General features: G+C 42.7%; 1 protein-coding gene across 1 annotated transcript; it reads left to right on the top strand.

Annotated features, from left to right (window-relative positions):
• Positions 1–127: 127 nt before the first annotated feature.
• On the top strand, positions 128–12,490 carry LOC308111343 (uncharacterized protein; the record flags this gene model as incomplete). Its single annotated transcript, XM_080466205.1, has 18 exons — positions 128–273; positions 632–695; positions 1,423–2,301; positions 2,940–3,419; positions 3,497–4,918; positions 5,007–5,093; positions 5,426–5,581; positions 6,537–6,653; positions 6,767–6,889; positions 6,994–7,050; positions 7,124–7,645; positions 8,311–8,532; positions 8,667–9,318; positions 9,706–9,836; positions 9,927–9,980; positions 10,073–10,240; positions 10,322–10,392; positions 11,379–12,490. The coding sequence occupies 16 exons, from the start codon at positions 128–130 to the stop codon at positions 10,199–10,201; spliced, it is 5,241 nt and encodes a 1,746-aa protein (XP_080322331.1). The 3' UTR covers positions 10,202–10,240; positions 10,322–10,392; positions 11,379–12,490.
• Positions 12,491–15,341: the final 2,851 nt, after the last annotated feature.

The following is a 15,341-nucleotide window of genomic DNA, read 5'->3' as shown; positions in this document are numbered from 1 at the left end:
ACGTGTGTGTGTGGAAAACAAAATGTGTCAAAGATTTTAACTTTCACATAACAAGTTTGACATGATCAGTTCCTGTGTCACAGGTAACACTCACCAAGTGGGAACAGGCTGACCGGAAGAGGATCACATGACCTCGCCTGACACAGCAGGTACTGGAAGCAGTTCAGCCACCATTGTAACCGGCCCGCACCTGCAGGTTGTGCTTAACAAAGTGGAGATTCTGGAGCAGAATGCAGGTTCCTGCATTCAGACGGACAGCTATCTGACGAAAAGGTAAGAGACTGAGGGGGAGGGGATCCAGTGACATACACTCACACCTGCTACTATATACTCACTTTTGGCTCTGGTGATATCATGTATCACATACACACACACAGACACCTGACTGCACTGCACACTGCATGCTGCCAATGACTTACTGCAGGAGATTATGTTTATATGTTTTCTTCATTTCAGGCGGTAAAACTGAAGTTTGTAGCTTTTTAGATGAGAAATGTACTTTGTTGATGTTGTTATGCTGATGTAATGTGGGCTTCTCTTTATTGCACTCTGGCGATTTTAGAGTTTAGAAGTCTGAGAAGAGCCCGCTGCTACAGTTATATCACTTAGCCTTTGCCTGTCAGCTGCCCAGCATGCAGCACACCCAGAGGCTGGATCAGAGACTCCACGTGCTCAGGGAGGAGGTCAGGACCATGGTGAGTGAACATCTTCTGTCAGCTTTAATATGCAAACTGCGAAAACTAAATTTTCTGGAGCGCGTGGATTTTAAAAGCTGCTCCCAAACAATTTGAGTTGACATCTAACAGATGTTCTGCTGATATAAAAGCAAGTTTGAGTGGTAGTCAATGAAATGACCTGATAATAAAAGGAAAGGTCTATGGATACTAAGCACATTGTAAGCACTTTAGTGCAAAAAAGCATTTACTCATTACGAAAGATGGAGCAAAAAATACTTCTGTAAATGTCTCTGTATGAAGTAGTTTGGAAAAAGTCACAGGTTCCTATGTTGCATCCTCAGTACACAGATGAACTTCTATTTTAGCAATGTGGTCCTTAGTATTTATTTCATGTCATCTGCATATCATCTAAACGTTTTTGATTTGGCCTTTAAAATACAAAGATGGGCTTTAGATGTGTAACCCCGCCAACAATTAAACACATTGAGGTAGTGTTTTTAAGCTCAAATTAGTTTTAAACTATCAACTTTTTTTTGATTAAATGTGGCACTTTGTTGGCTACTAATGTGTGTAGTGGTTAGGAGAGTCCCCCAATGCTGAGAGGTTCTACAAATAGAAAACCTGGTTGGACTAGGGTAGTTAAAATAAGCTTTGAGTAATTTTATTCGGAAAAATGACACCTTGGTTTTCACACAGTAGTTTCTCTCTCTCTCTTCCTCTGATTCCTGTTTTCTCCTGTTTCCAGACTCAGGAGAAGCAGCAAGGGGAGCGGGTATGGAGGGAGAAACTGCAGCGCTGCCAGAGGCAACTGAAGGCCAAAGAGGAGGAGATGAGTCGCCAGTCGCAGTATTTTGAGAACTTTAAAGTGCAGCTCCAACACAAGCTGAGCGTAGCCCGGGACAGAGAGCAGACCCTGCAGAACCGTGTTTACACTCTAGAAAAGCAGCTGCTTGAGATGACGGTGAACGCTGCCACTGGCATGGCAACGATGAGGGCAGTCAGAATTACTGCTGGGACTGTCACACACTTGGAGGAACAAGACAGGCTGCCTTTCATGAGAGGAGAGGGTGAAGGGGAAGAGGAGAAAAGGGAGGAGAGGAGGCTGCAATGGCAGTCAAATGTGGCAACTGAGAGAGAAGAAAGGCAAGAGGAGGATGAAGGAAAGACAGAAAATGATGTAGGAGGACCAAACAATGATGCAAAACATCCCTCAAATGAGGCCAGACTGCAAAGCTTCATCATCAGCTTGCAGGAAGATCTCAAGGTGCTACTGGAGAGAGAGGAGGACCGGATGACTGAGCAGAGGGGCTTAATGGAGCAGCTACAGGAGGCCCAAGAGAACAGCCACTTCCTTGGTTGCAGAGTGGAGGAGATGAAGGCAGAGGTGCACCAGCTGAAACTTTCTGAAAGACACTTGATGGAGGAGGTTGAAGAGCTGAAAGAGGAGAACCACAGACTGCTGCAGATCTTCCGGGAGGCAGCTAACCAAACACCAAGTCCGTCTTTCTCAATCCCTGAGTCCTCATGCCTAAGTTCTGGTACCAGCTCACCAGGCATTAAGCCTAAATACACTCTCACATATACCACTGTCATGGGACCATCTTTGACAAGGAACTCTGGAGAGGTATGTGAAGATTGAGTAATTCCTAAAAAGTTTTAGTTTGAACTGATTCATGTGGTTTTGTTGCTCAATCTAACCATGGATTTATGTTGTAGTTAAAGATGAACATGCTATACCCGTCATGGCATGTAGGGCCCAGTAGTCAACAGTAAAACTAATTACGTTTAGCGTCAAATGAGCACCTTTACACTAAGCTGGATATTTTACTTGACCACTAGCAACATAATGGTTATTTTACTCCAGATCAAAATATGTCCTAATATGGTATACATTTATGTAGTTTAGTTTCTGCACAAACTATTCCTTATATTGTGTCTGTCTCAAATTTAGTTTGAAAGAGATAAACTGTAAACTGTATTTTTGCCATTATGTATCTGGATGGAAAATGTGTTCAAACATGTTTTCCAAATGTGGTTTGAAGTCTGTGAAGGGAGGTTTATCCTGCGGCACTTTGAGAGAGCAGGGGCTTATCGATAGGGTACATCATAATATTTTATTTGTATTCACTCGTTTCCTCTGATTCATTATTGTCTATTGTTCAAAAAGATTTAGTTTCAAATAGGCACTGTAATTATAGGAACATTTCGCATCTCAATGCAAAGATAAAACATAAGCATATTGGAATCTTTGTGTCGTTTCAGCCATCCTCAGAAGAAGTAACAGTTTCAGGTGTTCACCACCAGGCTGCAGCAGAGAGCACACCCAGGCACACAGAGGATCGCTCTACATCACCCAAATCAAAAACCACAGCTGAAAATGATCCTCTCAACAACCTTTTCTGCTTTGGTTCAGATTCTAACTCCAACTTGAAGTCACCGTCTTTCACTACAGAGTCAATAGACGAGTTCAAACTTGGGAAATGGTGCTCGAATAGGATTTTTGATGTGGAGGAAAGCCCAAGTGAGGAATCTGATGCCCTGAGGGAAGCGTACAGGAGCTTGGGGTTAGGGGAAGATCTTGAAAAGCTGCAGCAGCAACGTGACCACCTCGAGGCTGCCCTGCAGCGCACACAGGAAGAGCTGCAGAAGATGAGCCAGGAGAACGCTCAGCTGAAATTACAACTCAGGAAACTGGTGGAGGAACAACAGTCAGTGTCGGAGGAAGGATCTTCAGGTGAAAAGGTAAATTTCAGGTGTGTTTTTGACAATGAGCCGTCTCAACTCCAGTAAGTCACTAATCAATTCCTACCTTTCTGCAGATTTGCAGAACTGCTACTGATCATGGAGAGCTTCTGTCCTCTTCTACCGAAGATGACAGAACTCATGCCGTCCCCCAGGAAGATCTCATCCAATCCCTGAATAAAGAAAATCGGGCGTTGGCTGATCGGATCCAGGAGCTGTTTGTTCATATTAAGCTTAGAGAGGAGGAGACCGTGACAGAGCAAACACAGCTGAAAGAGAGTATCTCAAGACTAGAGGACAATGTTGTCAGGCTGGAGCAGGAGAAGCAGGAACAAACATGTTTGAACTCAGAACTTACTAAGAAGACTGAAGATGATCTCAATACGATCATGGAGCTGCAGCAAAAGTTGTTGGAGAGTGAAGAGCAGAGGCAGGAATCGGGTGATAAGCGTCCGGAGTGTAGCAACACTTTATGGTTAAGTGATTATAATTCTGTAATATCAGGACGTTTTCCACAAAGCAACAAAGACGAATACACAGACAGTTCAGCTGCAGATGTCCTTAAAAGAGAAGAAGCTCAGTTGATGTTCAATCAGGAGACTGAAGATTTAGCATCTGATTTCCATAAAAATAGTCAGAATGACTCATTAAGGAGCAATTCACAGAAAACTCTGCATGTCAGTGTACTGACAGATGAAATGGTCCAGCTATCCACATCAATACAGCGTCTCAAAACAGAACAACAAGTGCTGACTGACAACATAAATGCCCTCAAAGAGCAGCAACAAGATGTAACTCTGTCAGTCCACCAACAGACGGAAGAGAAAAAGCAGCTTACACGAGCAATCTGGGGACTGAAAGAGGAAAAAGACTGCGTCTCTCAGTCTTTGGCTTGTCTCAAGCAAGAGAAGGAGCAACTCAACAGGATGGTCTGTGGACTAAAAGACAAGAAAGACCAATTTGAGAGGTCCATGAGTGGCTTAAAACTGGAGAAAGAGCAGCTAACGCAGTCTAGTCTGGTTCTTGAAAGAGATAAAGAGGTAATACTAGAGTCTCTCTCCAGAGGAAAAGCAGAGAGAGATCAAATCATGCAGTCACTGCAAAGTTTACAGGCAGAAAGTGATGAGTTGAGCCAGGCAGTGATTCATTTGAAAGAGGAGAGAGACAAACTAACCAATTCCCTCCTGTGTCTCAAAGAAAAGAGAAACCAGGAACAATTATCTGATACTCTCAAAGAAAACCCGGCTGAGCTGATAAAGTCAGTCAGCACTCTCAAAGAAGAAAAAGAAAGTGCTGTTTGTTTCAAACAAAACAGAAAACAGATAATGTTAGTAATCCAGGGCCCAAGGGAGGACAAAAGCAGTTTACAAGCTGAAGACGTCCAAACACCGACAGAAACTAGGAGCGAGACGCAGAATCTGCTGAATGCAGGCAGCACTAATGTGACAAAGAACGCCGCACAACGATGTCAAACTGACCACGCAGGAAGCCTTACACAGGTAGCGTGTCATTTTACCTGTTGATTGATGCTGTAAATCCTCTTAGCGCTGTAGTTTATTATGTACGTGTCTTTTTGATCTGTAACAGGAAGAAAGTGACCTGATGAAGGAGATTGAAGCCTTGGGAGCAAAATTGAAGAGGTCACAAGAGGAGCTGGACAAGAGTCGCGTCGAGGTGAGATTGAGTCAAACTACTGAACGTGAGGAAGTAATATACATAAACATCCATCCATTAATCTTTTATACCTCTTTTACCCAAGTTAGGGTGTCGCGGTACAGAGCGCATCACAAGTCTAGTGAAAAGATCCTCCCAGCCTCTTCAAATATTTATTCATATATATTTTTCCAAATATTTTTCAAATGTGGCCTCTTTTCTTTCCCCACACATAATGCTTTCATTTCAGAACCCTTATGAGTTGTTTTTTTTTCTACTCATCAGTTTATGTTTTCGGTGCCACAATGCATCACTGAGAAATTCGCCAACTTATTTTCGTCTGCATTCTTCAGACAAAGAGATTGTGCAGTGAGCTGTGTCAGTCAGACGGCAGGAGGGAGGAGGCGGAGAGAAAAGCGGTTCAGGCAGCTGAGAAGCTGATGAGACTGTCAGACGTCCACAGTCAAATGGAGGAGATCAGAAAGGAAAATGACGACCTCACAACCCAGGTATTTAACTCCATATGCAATCAACACCGTCTCATCCCCTCAGCCTGCAAGACAGTGGTTAGATGAAGATATATTGAAAAATTAAACTCTGATAAAGGGTCAAAGGAAATATAACAATGAAAATATTAAAAAAAAATTTCACATATTGCTTAGTTCTAATCTTTAGTATTGTTTCCTCAACGCTTCTGATTTTTTTTATTTAAAAAGTGTTTTTGCACATATTCTTTTGTTTGCATGCAGCGACTTTCTTTATTTTAACGCTGTTAAAGTTTAGAACAAAGAAAATGAAATAAGTGTCACACTTGTGATTCCTCAACTTAGCTTCACTTTACTTAGAGCTGTGCTCGGATTGTTAAACTATCATGTGGTTGCCAAGCTTTCCCGCTGATGGTACAAACCTCTATTTATGATGGCTGTCAAATGTTCAAGTTCACCAGCGACACACCCCAACAGCATCAGAGACCCACCTCCGTACTTGACTATCAGGAGGCCGTGCTCAATGTCAAAGCGTCATTTTTTATTGAAACTGACTCACCGCCACCTCTCATTTCATCCCATCACTCCATGAAAGACTCCCTGATCTCAACAAGCTTTGCTTTCACAGCTCTTTATTGTTCAAGGCTGCATGTGTGAAAGTTTTCACTCCTGAAGTCGTTCCTACCTGTGCACTTTCACATCATTTAATTAGAGGCTGTTTCAAAATATCAGATATTTCTTGTCTCACGGTGGCGTAGTGGTTAGCGCTCACCTCATATGAAGAAGGTTGTAGGTTTGGGTCACTATGCCCCTCCTTTCCTTCAAAAAAAAGTTTTTCACAAAGCTGTATCTTCTCAAAGTCTGTGTTAGTACAATATGACCTCTTTTCTTCAGGAGAGAAACCAAAGAAAGCTGCTGCACCTGTCTGTCAGGCCTAAACAGTTTTGTGTGTGTGTGTGTGTGTTCCCATGCGTTTCAGGTGAAGCTGCTGCAGAACAAATTGATGAACCTGCTCAGGGAGAAGTCTGACATTCTGTCACTCAAGTCTCAAACCGAGGAGCAATACAATATCCTCACAGCTCAACTCAAGGCTAAGGTACAAATGACAAACACTCTTTATTCATTCTTGGATATATATATATATAAATTCCAGATCGCTTTACTCTTGTCTTCATCACTTGTGATGTGTGTCTTTGGAAAACCCTGCAGACTGTTGCTCTAGAGGAGTTGAACTCGGAGTATATAGTGCTGAAAAGAGGACAGGGCAACGGGGATGATCTGAGTACTGCTCTGGTTTCACTCAGGGCACGTTACAATGACATCAGAGCCAAGGTGGGCAACTTGTCAGGTGTAGTTTTACACTTGGATTGCATTTATAAACTGTTATCCTTCTGTATATCTTAGTTTTGGTTTGATTGTTTTTACTTTGGTTATAGTATGACGCGCTGCTGAAAAGGAAAAGCCAGACAGATCTGGACATAGCCCCCTTAAAGGTGAGGAAACAAAGTAATATTGACTGTTTGTGCTCTCGTTTTAGCGCTCTGACGAGTGTTTGTCCAATCACAGGCCAAGCTGTCTTGCCTGGTGATGAAGTGTCAGGAGAGGAACAACTTGTTAGCTCAGATGATGAAGATCATGCACAGAAGAGGCTTCATGGACTCAAATCTCACACAGCAGGTTGAGATGCTGCTCCGGGATGCCACCCTGCAGGTCTATACCGCAGCTTTCACACCCGCGGGAATCACAAAGAGACCGGATTGTTGGACTGGTTTAAAACCGGAATTTCTTTCAATGTTTCGAGATTATAACAGGGGAGTAATCCCAGATCCAGCATCCCTTCATGAGCTGAGCTCTGTGAGCAAGCAGCAAAAAACCTGGGTCACAGCTGAAGCTGAAACACAGCGCCGTGGAGGTGAAAAACACTCTTCTGCTGCAGTTACAACAAAGTCTCCAACAAACCTTAAAGTCTGCATTCATGTAGTCGCACCAGCAGGAAAGAAAATCACTGACTCGCCTGTGCAGGCGCCTGCTAGTGTGCAAGTGTCATCACCTGCTGTGCCACCGACGGAGGGCCTGATGACAGTCCAGGTGAGGCATCACGAGCAAAACCTTTTTTAAACTCATCTTAGAGCCATGAAATGCCATTGGGCTTGTAGGACTCAAAAATGGTAAAAAAAACCCAATAAATGCAAGTCATTTGTTTACCGTAAACCTAACAACATCCATCCATCCATCTTCTAAAAACAATTTTACAGACATTTAGTTTTAGACGACCAAACAAACAGTTTCTGTGCAGGACAGTAAAATTGAGACCATGTAAATAAAGTGCTTAAGATGATCGTTAGAAATATTTCAGTGGAAACTAGACAACTTCAGATCCTGTCGTGTTCCATTGGTGAGAATAAAATGGGCCGTTTTGCTTCTTGCTCTGTATGTACAGATCAAATACTTTTGGTAAAATAGGCCGGGATTGCCGACAGTGACTGCACTGACATTGTGACATTTAGGAGACATATGATGGTAGATAATATTCAGAAAAGTTGACAGTTCAGCAGACTATGTTTAAAAATTCATTCATCCATTCGTCTTCAAAACCACATTATAAAGTTCAGAGTCGCTGGGTACTGGAGCAAATCCCAGCGAACTTATGAGTACATGTTTACTCTATAACTGACTATAATGCTAATGATGAGCAGCACAAATTTAAAATGAATTGACAATAATTCTATTTTGTCCGTTTTTCAATTCCTCAGCAGCCATCTCATTCCGTCAGTGGACTTGAGGAAACTGGAGTTCACCACTTGGATGTAACAGAGAAATCCTCCCCAGATCAGACCAGTTTCACTGGGACCTCACTGAGTCGTGCCTCTCCCTCCTCAAACGCACGTTTCAGCCCGAGCAGGCGGCTGAGCAGCCCCGAGAAGATCCTCAACCTACACGAGCAGCTGCAGAAGACACTGATGAGCAGCTATCGGGTACACAGAGAATTTTAATAAGACAAAGTGCTGTGATTCATTCTGCTCTGCATGTTGGTCTGTGCTTAGAACTCTCCCCTGGTTTGATCATGTTTCTACTCAAGCTGCAATAAAATCTTTGTCTTCTTCTCCAGGACGAAGAGACCCGGGGAAGAGAACAAGAGTCCAGGAGGAGCCTGTCCCTCTCTGCTTCAGAAACCCTGAACGCATCCTCTCGCACAAAGAAGCAGAACCCGAGTTTCAATGTTCAGCAGACGGCCTCTCTCCCAGCCACCACTGCTTCAACACAAGCTAAACACTCTCCAGCAGAAACGGCTCAACCCGCTGCCACAAATAAGTCCAAGACACTTTTTAATGCCGTGATATCTCGGTCAGCCAGTGCAACATTCAGTCCTGGCAGGTTTACTAACCTTCCCTGTAAAGCGGAAACAAATAAAACAACATCTGCTCTTTCAAGCTCCTCTCTTGTCACCGTGGCACCGAGCAACCATAAAGCCGTTTCAAGTAATGGCCTTTATGGGACGTCCCCTAAACTGACCAATAAAATCGCTGCAAGTCCCGACACCCCGGACGCTCTCCGTCCAGGTTCTACTGATCAGAATCGGAGGACGACTGCCAATGATGGCAAAAGTGTGAAACCAGGAGAAACTGCCTCAAACACGACCTCTAAGATCAGTGGCACTGCCCTTGGATTTTCTACATCCTGCACTCGCTCTAGTTCTTGCTCTCCTGAGAAATCCAAGAAGTCTGCCAGAGAGAAGAACAACGCTGACAAACCCAAACCAGGTATGCTACAGTTAGTGACATGACCTTTTTGTTTTGACAATAAAACAACATTTTTAGCTTCGGTTCATCACGTTGCAATTGCAGAATATGAGTGTTTATGCTGCGTTCTGCTGTAATGTGATTACATTCTGCCTTGATGTGTGCCGTTTAGATCGGTCTTACGTATTAGAGGAAAAGCTGCGGCACATTTTGCTGTAGATTCTCTCAGCGTGGTGTTGTTTTATTTCCAAAACAACGCAGTTCGGTTAACTTTTGATAAATCACTGAGGTTTGTTTAAAATTGCTGGATTATAAAGTTGGATTTTGTTTCACAAAAGCAAAACCAAATCAAAAACTTTATGTGTTGGACCTTTTTTTAAAAAATGTTTAAAATCTATTTCCCCCCAGAGGCTCCAGCTGCGGTTGCCTTCATTGAGGTCATTAAAACAGTGGGTCAAAGCAGCCTCCTGATTGGCTGGGAGAGGCCGCCGCTCGACGAGCTGTTCTGCAGTAATGGCACATTTGTTTATGGATACAGGGTAAACAAATATCACCTTTTATTTCTAAAGATCTACTTTGTTTTCATTGCATTAAAAAAGACACTGTGTTCTTATCCTGTCGCCTCTCAGGTGTTCGTCGACGGGCAATTCCACAAATCTGTCATGAGCTCAGCCTGCACTAAGGTATCGGACACTTCCTGCTCTCCATCCCAGCTTCCTGTCCTGGTAAAAGATTAACCAACATGCGTGACATGTCTTGTGTTCCCTCTTTTCAGTGCGTCCTGGAGAATGTTGACCTGAGCCTCCCGCTCCACATCGGCGTCCAGACGCTGGGATCGAACGGTTTGGCTTCAAACAGCGTCCACACCATGTACAGGACATCAGCTCGTAGAGACCAGCGCTGACCGGCGGTCTCCTCCGTACTGCAACACACAGACGAGCAGGCAGGGGCAGGATTCTTGTACCTTTTCCTCTCAAGTGTACATGAAAACCTGCTTAATACTGTATCTGTCTCTTTCACACAGAGTGCAGTGACGTTAGTGTCCAGTCGATTTTTCGGTGAAAGAACGTCCTGACAAAGGATCAATGTCGAACGGTAAGTGATCATTATCGTTGCATCCATGCTTGTATGTGAGCTGCTGCACAGTACTGTTGATACATTCACTGCACTACAGACACTCAGAACATCGTTTTTTTGTCTGCTTAAATGCTTAAATATGTTTTTCCTAAATCCCATATTTAAATTCAAACAGTGAAACTTCTTCTCATTAATTACACATAAACTGAAGTAATTCAAGCCTTTTTCTGTGTAACTCTTCATTTTTGCTCATTAGTCACAAAAAATACAAGATAAACATTAATATTTTCACACGATCAGATGTTTTTACTAACTATTTAAGTCAATGTCAATAATTACAAATAAAAGGAAAAAAGATTGACATGAGTTTCTCTTTTCTCTCTTTTAATAGTTTTTATCACAAAACCAAGACAAATCTTGCTTTAAATAAATTTTTCTTATATTTTAGGATTTGAATAACTATTTTATATTGTTCGTATATATATATATATATATATATATATATATATATATATAGACAGATAAACTGGTTTCTCTGTAGCTGACATATTATTTTATTTCACAAAATATTTATTGTGCTTCAGCTTATTTATTAATTTGTATTCAATTTGAAAAGGTGTTTGTGATGCTGTTTTCACTGTGTGACGCACTTTGTCTTGCATTCTGAATGAAAAGTGCCTTACAACTAGTGTGAGTGATGAGTGAAGAAAAAACCGACCAAACAATTAACTTTGAAGTGATTTTGAACCTTTATCTATGTTGGCACATGACTTTTCTTTCAGTTTTTATGTGAAACAAATTCCAGGCATTGTGGTAAAAGTTTTTTTTATTAAAGGTTTGATTCATGATGTACATCATCGATTCTCCACTAAACGTTTTGAGAATCATTTATTTCCTTTTATTCATACCATTCTTCATGAAATCGCAGTCTTTCCAGTAATGGTCTACTTAATCTTTCCTGTCCTGTGTGTGTCATGTATGTGTGTCTGTCCTTCTGTGCACAGCCATCTATAGCTGCAGGCCTCTCCGGGACCGTCCTAACCTCCACCTCCACCTCGCCTCTGACAGCGTCACACTGCTGGGACAACTGCGCCATATGAGGCTCAGGTTAACCAATCAGAAAAAAACTCCACCTCACGTGGTCATTACCAGCCTGTACGAACACGCAGCGACCTGCAGCCAGCTGCTCAAACCTCCAAATGATTAACTGAAGATGTCAAAAAAACAAAAACAAAACTGTGACAAAAGCAGGCTGATTGTCGGGATGGACTTTCTGTTTCAGGGGTGAACCCGATGGACCTCTCGGTCAGATCGCCAATACAAGTGATTTCCAGAGTTGCTGCCAATCAAATAAGTCCCAAGGCTTTTCTGAGAGGAAAGATTTATGCAGTTGAAGTTGAATCCCATTGTGAAAAGCTGCAGATGACACCAAGACGAAGTTTACTCACGCAAAAACAGTTGGGAGTGACGTCTGCATCATGTTTACACCACGTTGACCGCTGAGAGATCATGTGTCGTGTCACTTCAACAAGGAGCTCCACTGCTGCCTCCCCGGACTTCTGATATGCCTGCAAAAGCCCCCCCCCCCCCCTCTCCTTTCTTTTTTTGTACAACACATCCCGTCCACTGAGGTCATAGTACTTGATTTTTACACATGAAGCCAAATATGTGACAAGGTGAATCACTCCAAAGACTTTTCTGTCTCCTTCTCCACGCAGGTCTGTGAGATGTCTTGAAACACTGAAGCCAGATGTTGCTTATGTCAAAAAGTTTGCACACAGCTAATGATATTAATATCTAAAGGATAGAATGAAAAAAGAAATTAACACGGATATTTTTTTGTGAAGAATATTACCACTATATGCCAATATACCACACACTGTATGTCTTTGTTTTTAACAACTAATAGAGCTCATTTTTGCACGCTATATTGTTTTTCTATTTTCTATTTGTTAAAAACACATCCTTTCTTCTTTTCCTACTTACTCACTGTATATGTACGGGTGTGGAGTGATCATGGTGCAACAGAGTATTTTTCTATCTGTACTTGATAATATTGATTTCCCATTACAACTATACAGAGATTAAATGTTTCTATAATATTATCTGTCCAACCAGCAGCTGTCTGTCTCTGTGTGTACACACAAAACACCAAACAGTTGTATTTTATACATGCGAGTTGCTAAAATGTATTTTACTTAGAATAATTGAAGCGTTCAGCGTGCCCTTTGCTACTGGAGAAAAATTAAGCCATAGGAAACACAGTCAGGGAGTGTTTGTGGAAGCATGCATGCTGCAGAATTATGCAATCAAAGAAGCAACAGGAACGCTCCCGCATCAGTCTGGAGAGAAACATTAGATTAAAGCACCACTCAGATATATTATTGTGTTGTCCTGATCAGAGTCTGCAAAAAGACAACGTTTGTTTATTTAGCTTAATACATACAGTAAATATACAGCTCTGGCCTTATTGTGATCAAACTGAGCTAAACCCCTGTCCAATTGGAAATCCTCTCCTAATCAACACTAGATGGCAGTCAGCTGGACTGAAAGCTTTTTTTTTTTTTAAGCACTGTGCCTATGTTTACCTCTGACAGCTGTTTTCACCAAAGATTTACTGAAGTGGATAATGCTGATGCGCTAAAGGAGTCTAAAACATCTTAGCCACTGCTTCACCATTCAATAGAAATCAGGCACAATTCCAAAACCTGAAGCAAGGGGGAAGAAAAGGAGACGCATCAGCAGCATGGAGGAGGTTGATATTACCTGCTGTGCTCTGCAGCTTTGGGACCTCATTGCTCATGCTCAGCAGAAGAGCACAGGTGGAGGAGGGGACTGTGTTGTGGTGAGTGTGGTGTGGTGTGGTGGAGGTGTGTCAGATCTGGAGGGAGCTAATCTGCTCATAAACACAAAACAACGTTTCAGTCTTTTTCTTTTTTTTTTTTTAATTTTGTGCAAAAATAAATATCCACCACACTTAGAAAAGCAGTAATAGCAGGATTCATGTTGGTGTAATGGTTGCCACCTTGATCAGCCTGCAGTCTCACGCGTGTGATATTTGAGCAATTCAAAGCTTTGTAATGCATGATTCATTGTGTGCAATGTTGAACAAACGCATTTAGTTTCTATGTATGCAATAGACTCATACATTATTAGTTGCATTGCATATTTGCATGATTATTGCAGATTTGCGGATGTTTAGTCTCAAATTTCTGAGAAATGGTGGTCCACGAAGGTCCTGCATTTCACCTTGTGAAGAAATGTAAAATAAATAAATAAATTAATGCTGTGTTGAGGTTTTTTATGCACCTCGCCCCTAAATCAGAAGCTCTGCTGAACCCACAGGACTCCATTCTCCCTCTCGAGGGACACTTGCCTTTATTAACAATATGTGCTCCAACATGCATGATGCAAAGGCCTCCGGTACTGTAGTATACGCTTAACGTCTTGTTTACATGAGTTAATGACTCCTGGGTTAATTAATTTTACAAGCTGGATGTTAACGATGCATAGCTCAGCCCTGACTATTCCATGCAGGCCATCATGGGTGATGGAGAGAGATGGAAGAAAAACAGGCGCTACGGATCAATGTGTGCACATGCATGGTTTGTCAGAGGGAGGTCAGTGACGGTGACAGATGTGCTTGAGCGTCTTGCAAGAATATTTAGGTTGGTGGCGCTTTAAAGACACTTCTGGAGCTTTCTTCCAGTGTGTGTGCTTGTCTGAGAGCATATCATCTCTGCAGGGGATATCTCCTTCCTGCAGGAGTACGTGTGCATGTGGCTGTGCAATGATGCAGACAGACAGTTGTCATCGGCAGGGAAGCTTGAGGGTGGGGGGGGGGGGGTTCGCTGGAAAAAAGAGCGGCAGATGAGAAGGAGAGATGGAGGGTCGGGGGTTGTGATTTCACCCAGAGGGGACAATGTCACTCCACCACTTGCCGCTGACACTTTGAGCATCCGGGGCCTGAGCCGGGTGGCACTTTGAAGTCGACTTCCAAGAACCTCCAGGGCAACGTTTGCCACTCACACCCAAAGACGAGCTCTAAATGTGGGTTTATCTTTCTGCTGTGTCTGGGCAGATGGGTCTTGATGCTGGAAGGTTTGCTGTGTTCGGTGGAGTTGTCATGCAACAGCAACGCCATTGTGATAGTCTTGCCAGTGGTTGTATTTGTGGCCACAGGCACATGTTTTGTCAGCGCAGGGAATCGTATTATGCAGACCCGCTTGTATGGGGTGAAACTAGCACCCCACGCACACCAAAAAATTAAAACTGGCAAGTGGCATTTCTTTTTGTGTTTTGTTCTTATGCGTAGGGCATTTAGAGTCCCGTCTCTCTTCAGGCATGGGTTGTGAGGCGTTCTTTATTCTCACCCTTTCCGTGTCTGTTGTTGTGGCCCTATCAGTCCATCTCAGGCTGTTATATTTAGAGGCAGAGCACTATCAGAGCTTACAGCTGGCCGCCTCTGATTCAATTCTGACAGATCTACAGCGTTCAAAGCAATCTCCCCTCTTTTTGTCTCGCTCATTTTTCTGCCCATCTCCACCTCCCCTTCTCTCTCTTTCTCTCTTATCTCCCTCACTGTCCTCCCTTTTCCTTTCTTCTTCGTCTCCCCTTCTTCTTCCGTCTCCTTCTTTTAGGTTTTTACCCCATTTGCATACATGTGTCGTTTCACAATTCTGTTTTCTCCCTTTTTCTTTTTTTCTTGTGGTCTTTATGAACTATAATCTCTCTATTCCCTTTCAGTCCGTATCAAAAAATCCTCTTTTCTTTTCACACCTCTTAGCAGCATACATCGACCCCTTTCTCTTTTCTTCCACCCCCTGCTTTTTTTTTTTTTTTTTTTTTAACCAAGTTTGTCCATTTCCTAGTTCATTCTGAAATACTTCTTGCTGTTATGAACCATGAAACTCAATCTCCTCCAGCCAGTTTTGGTTTTCCTCTGCCCCTCTCTGGTTTCCTGTCTA

Source organism: Lipophrys pholis (assembly GCF_963383615.2).
Source record: "Lipophrys pholis genome assembly, chromosome: 6".
Lineage (NCBI taxonomy): Eukaryota > Metazoa > Chordata > Actinopteri > Blenniiformes > Blenniidae > Lipophrys > Lipophrys pholis.
Note: the sequence above shows the minus strand (reverse complement) of the source record. Positions and strands in the feature narration are given on the sequence as shown.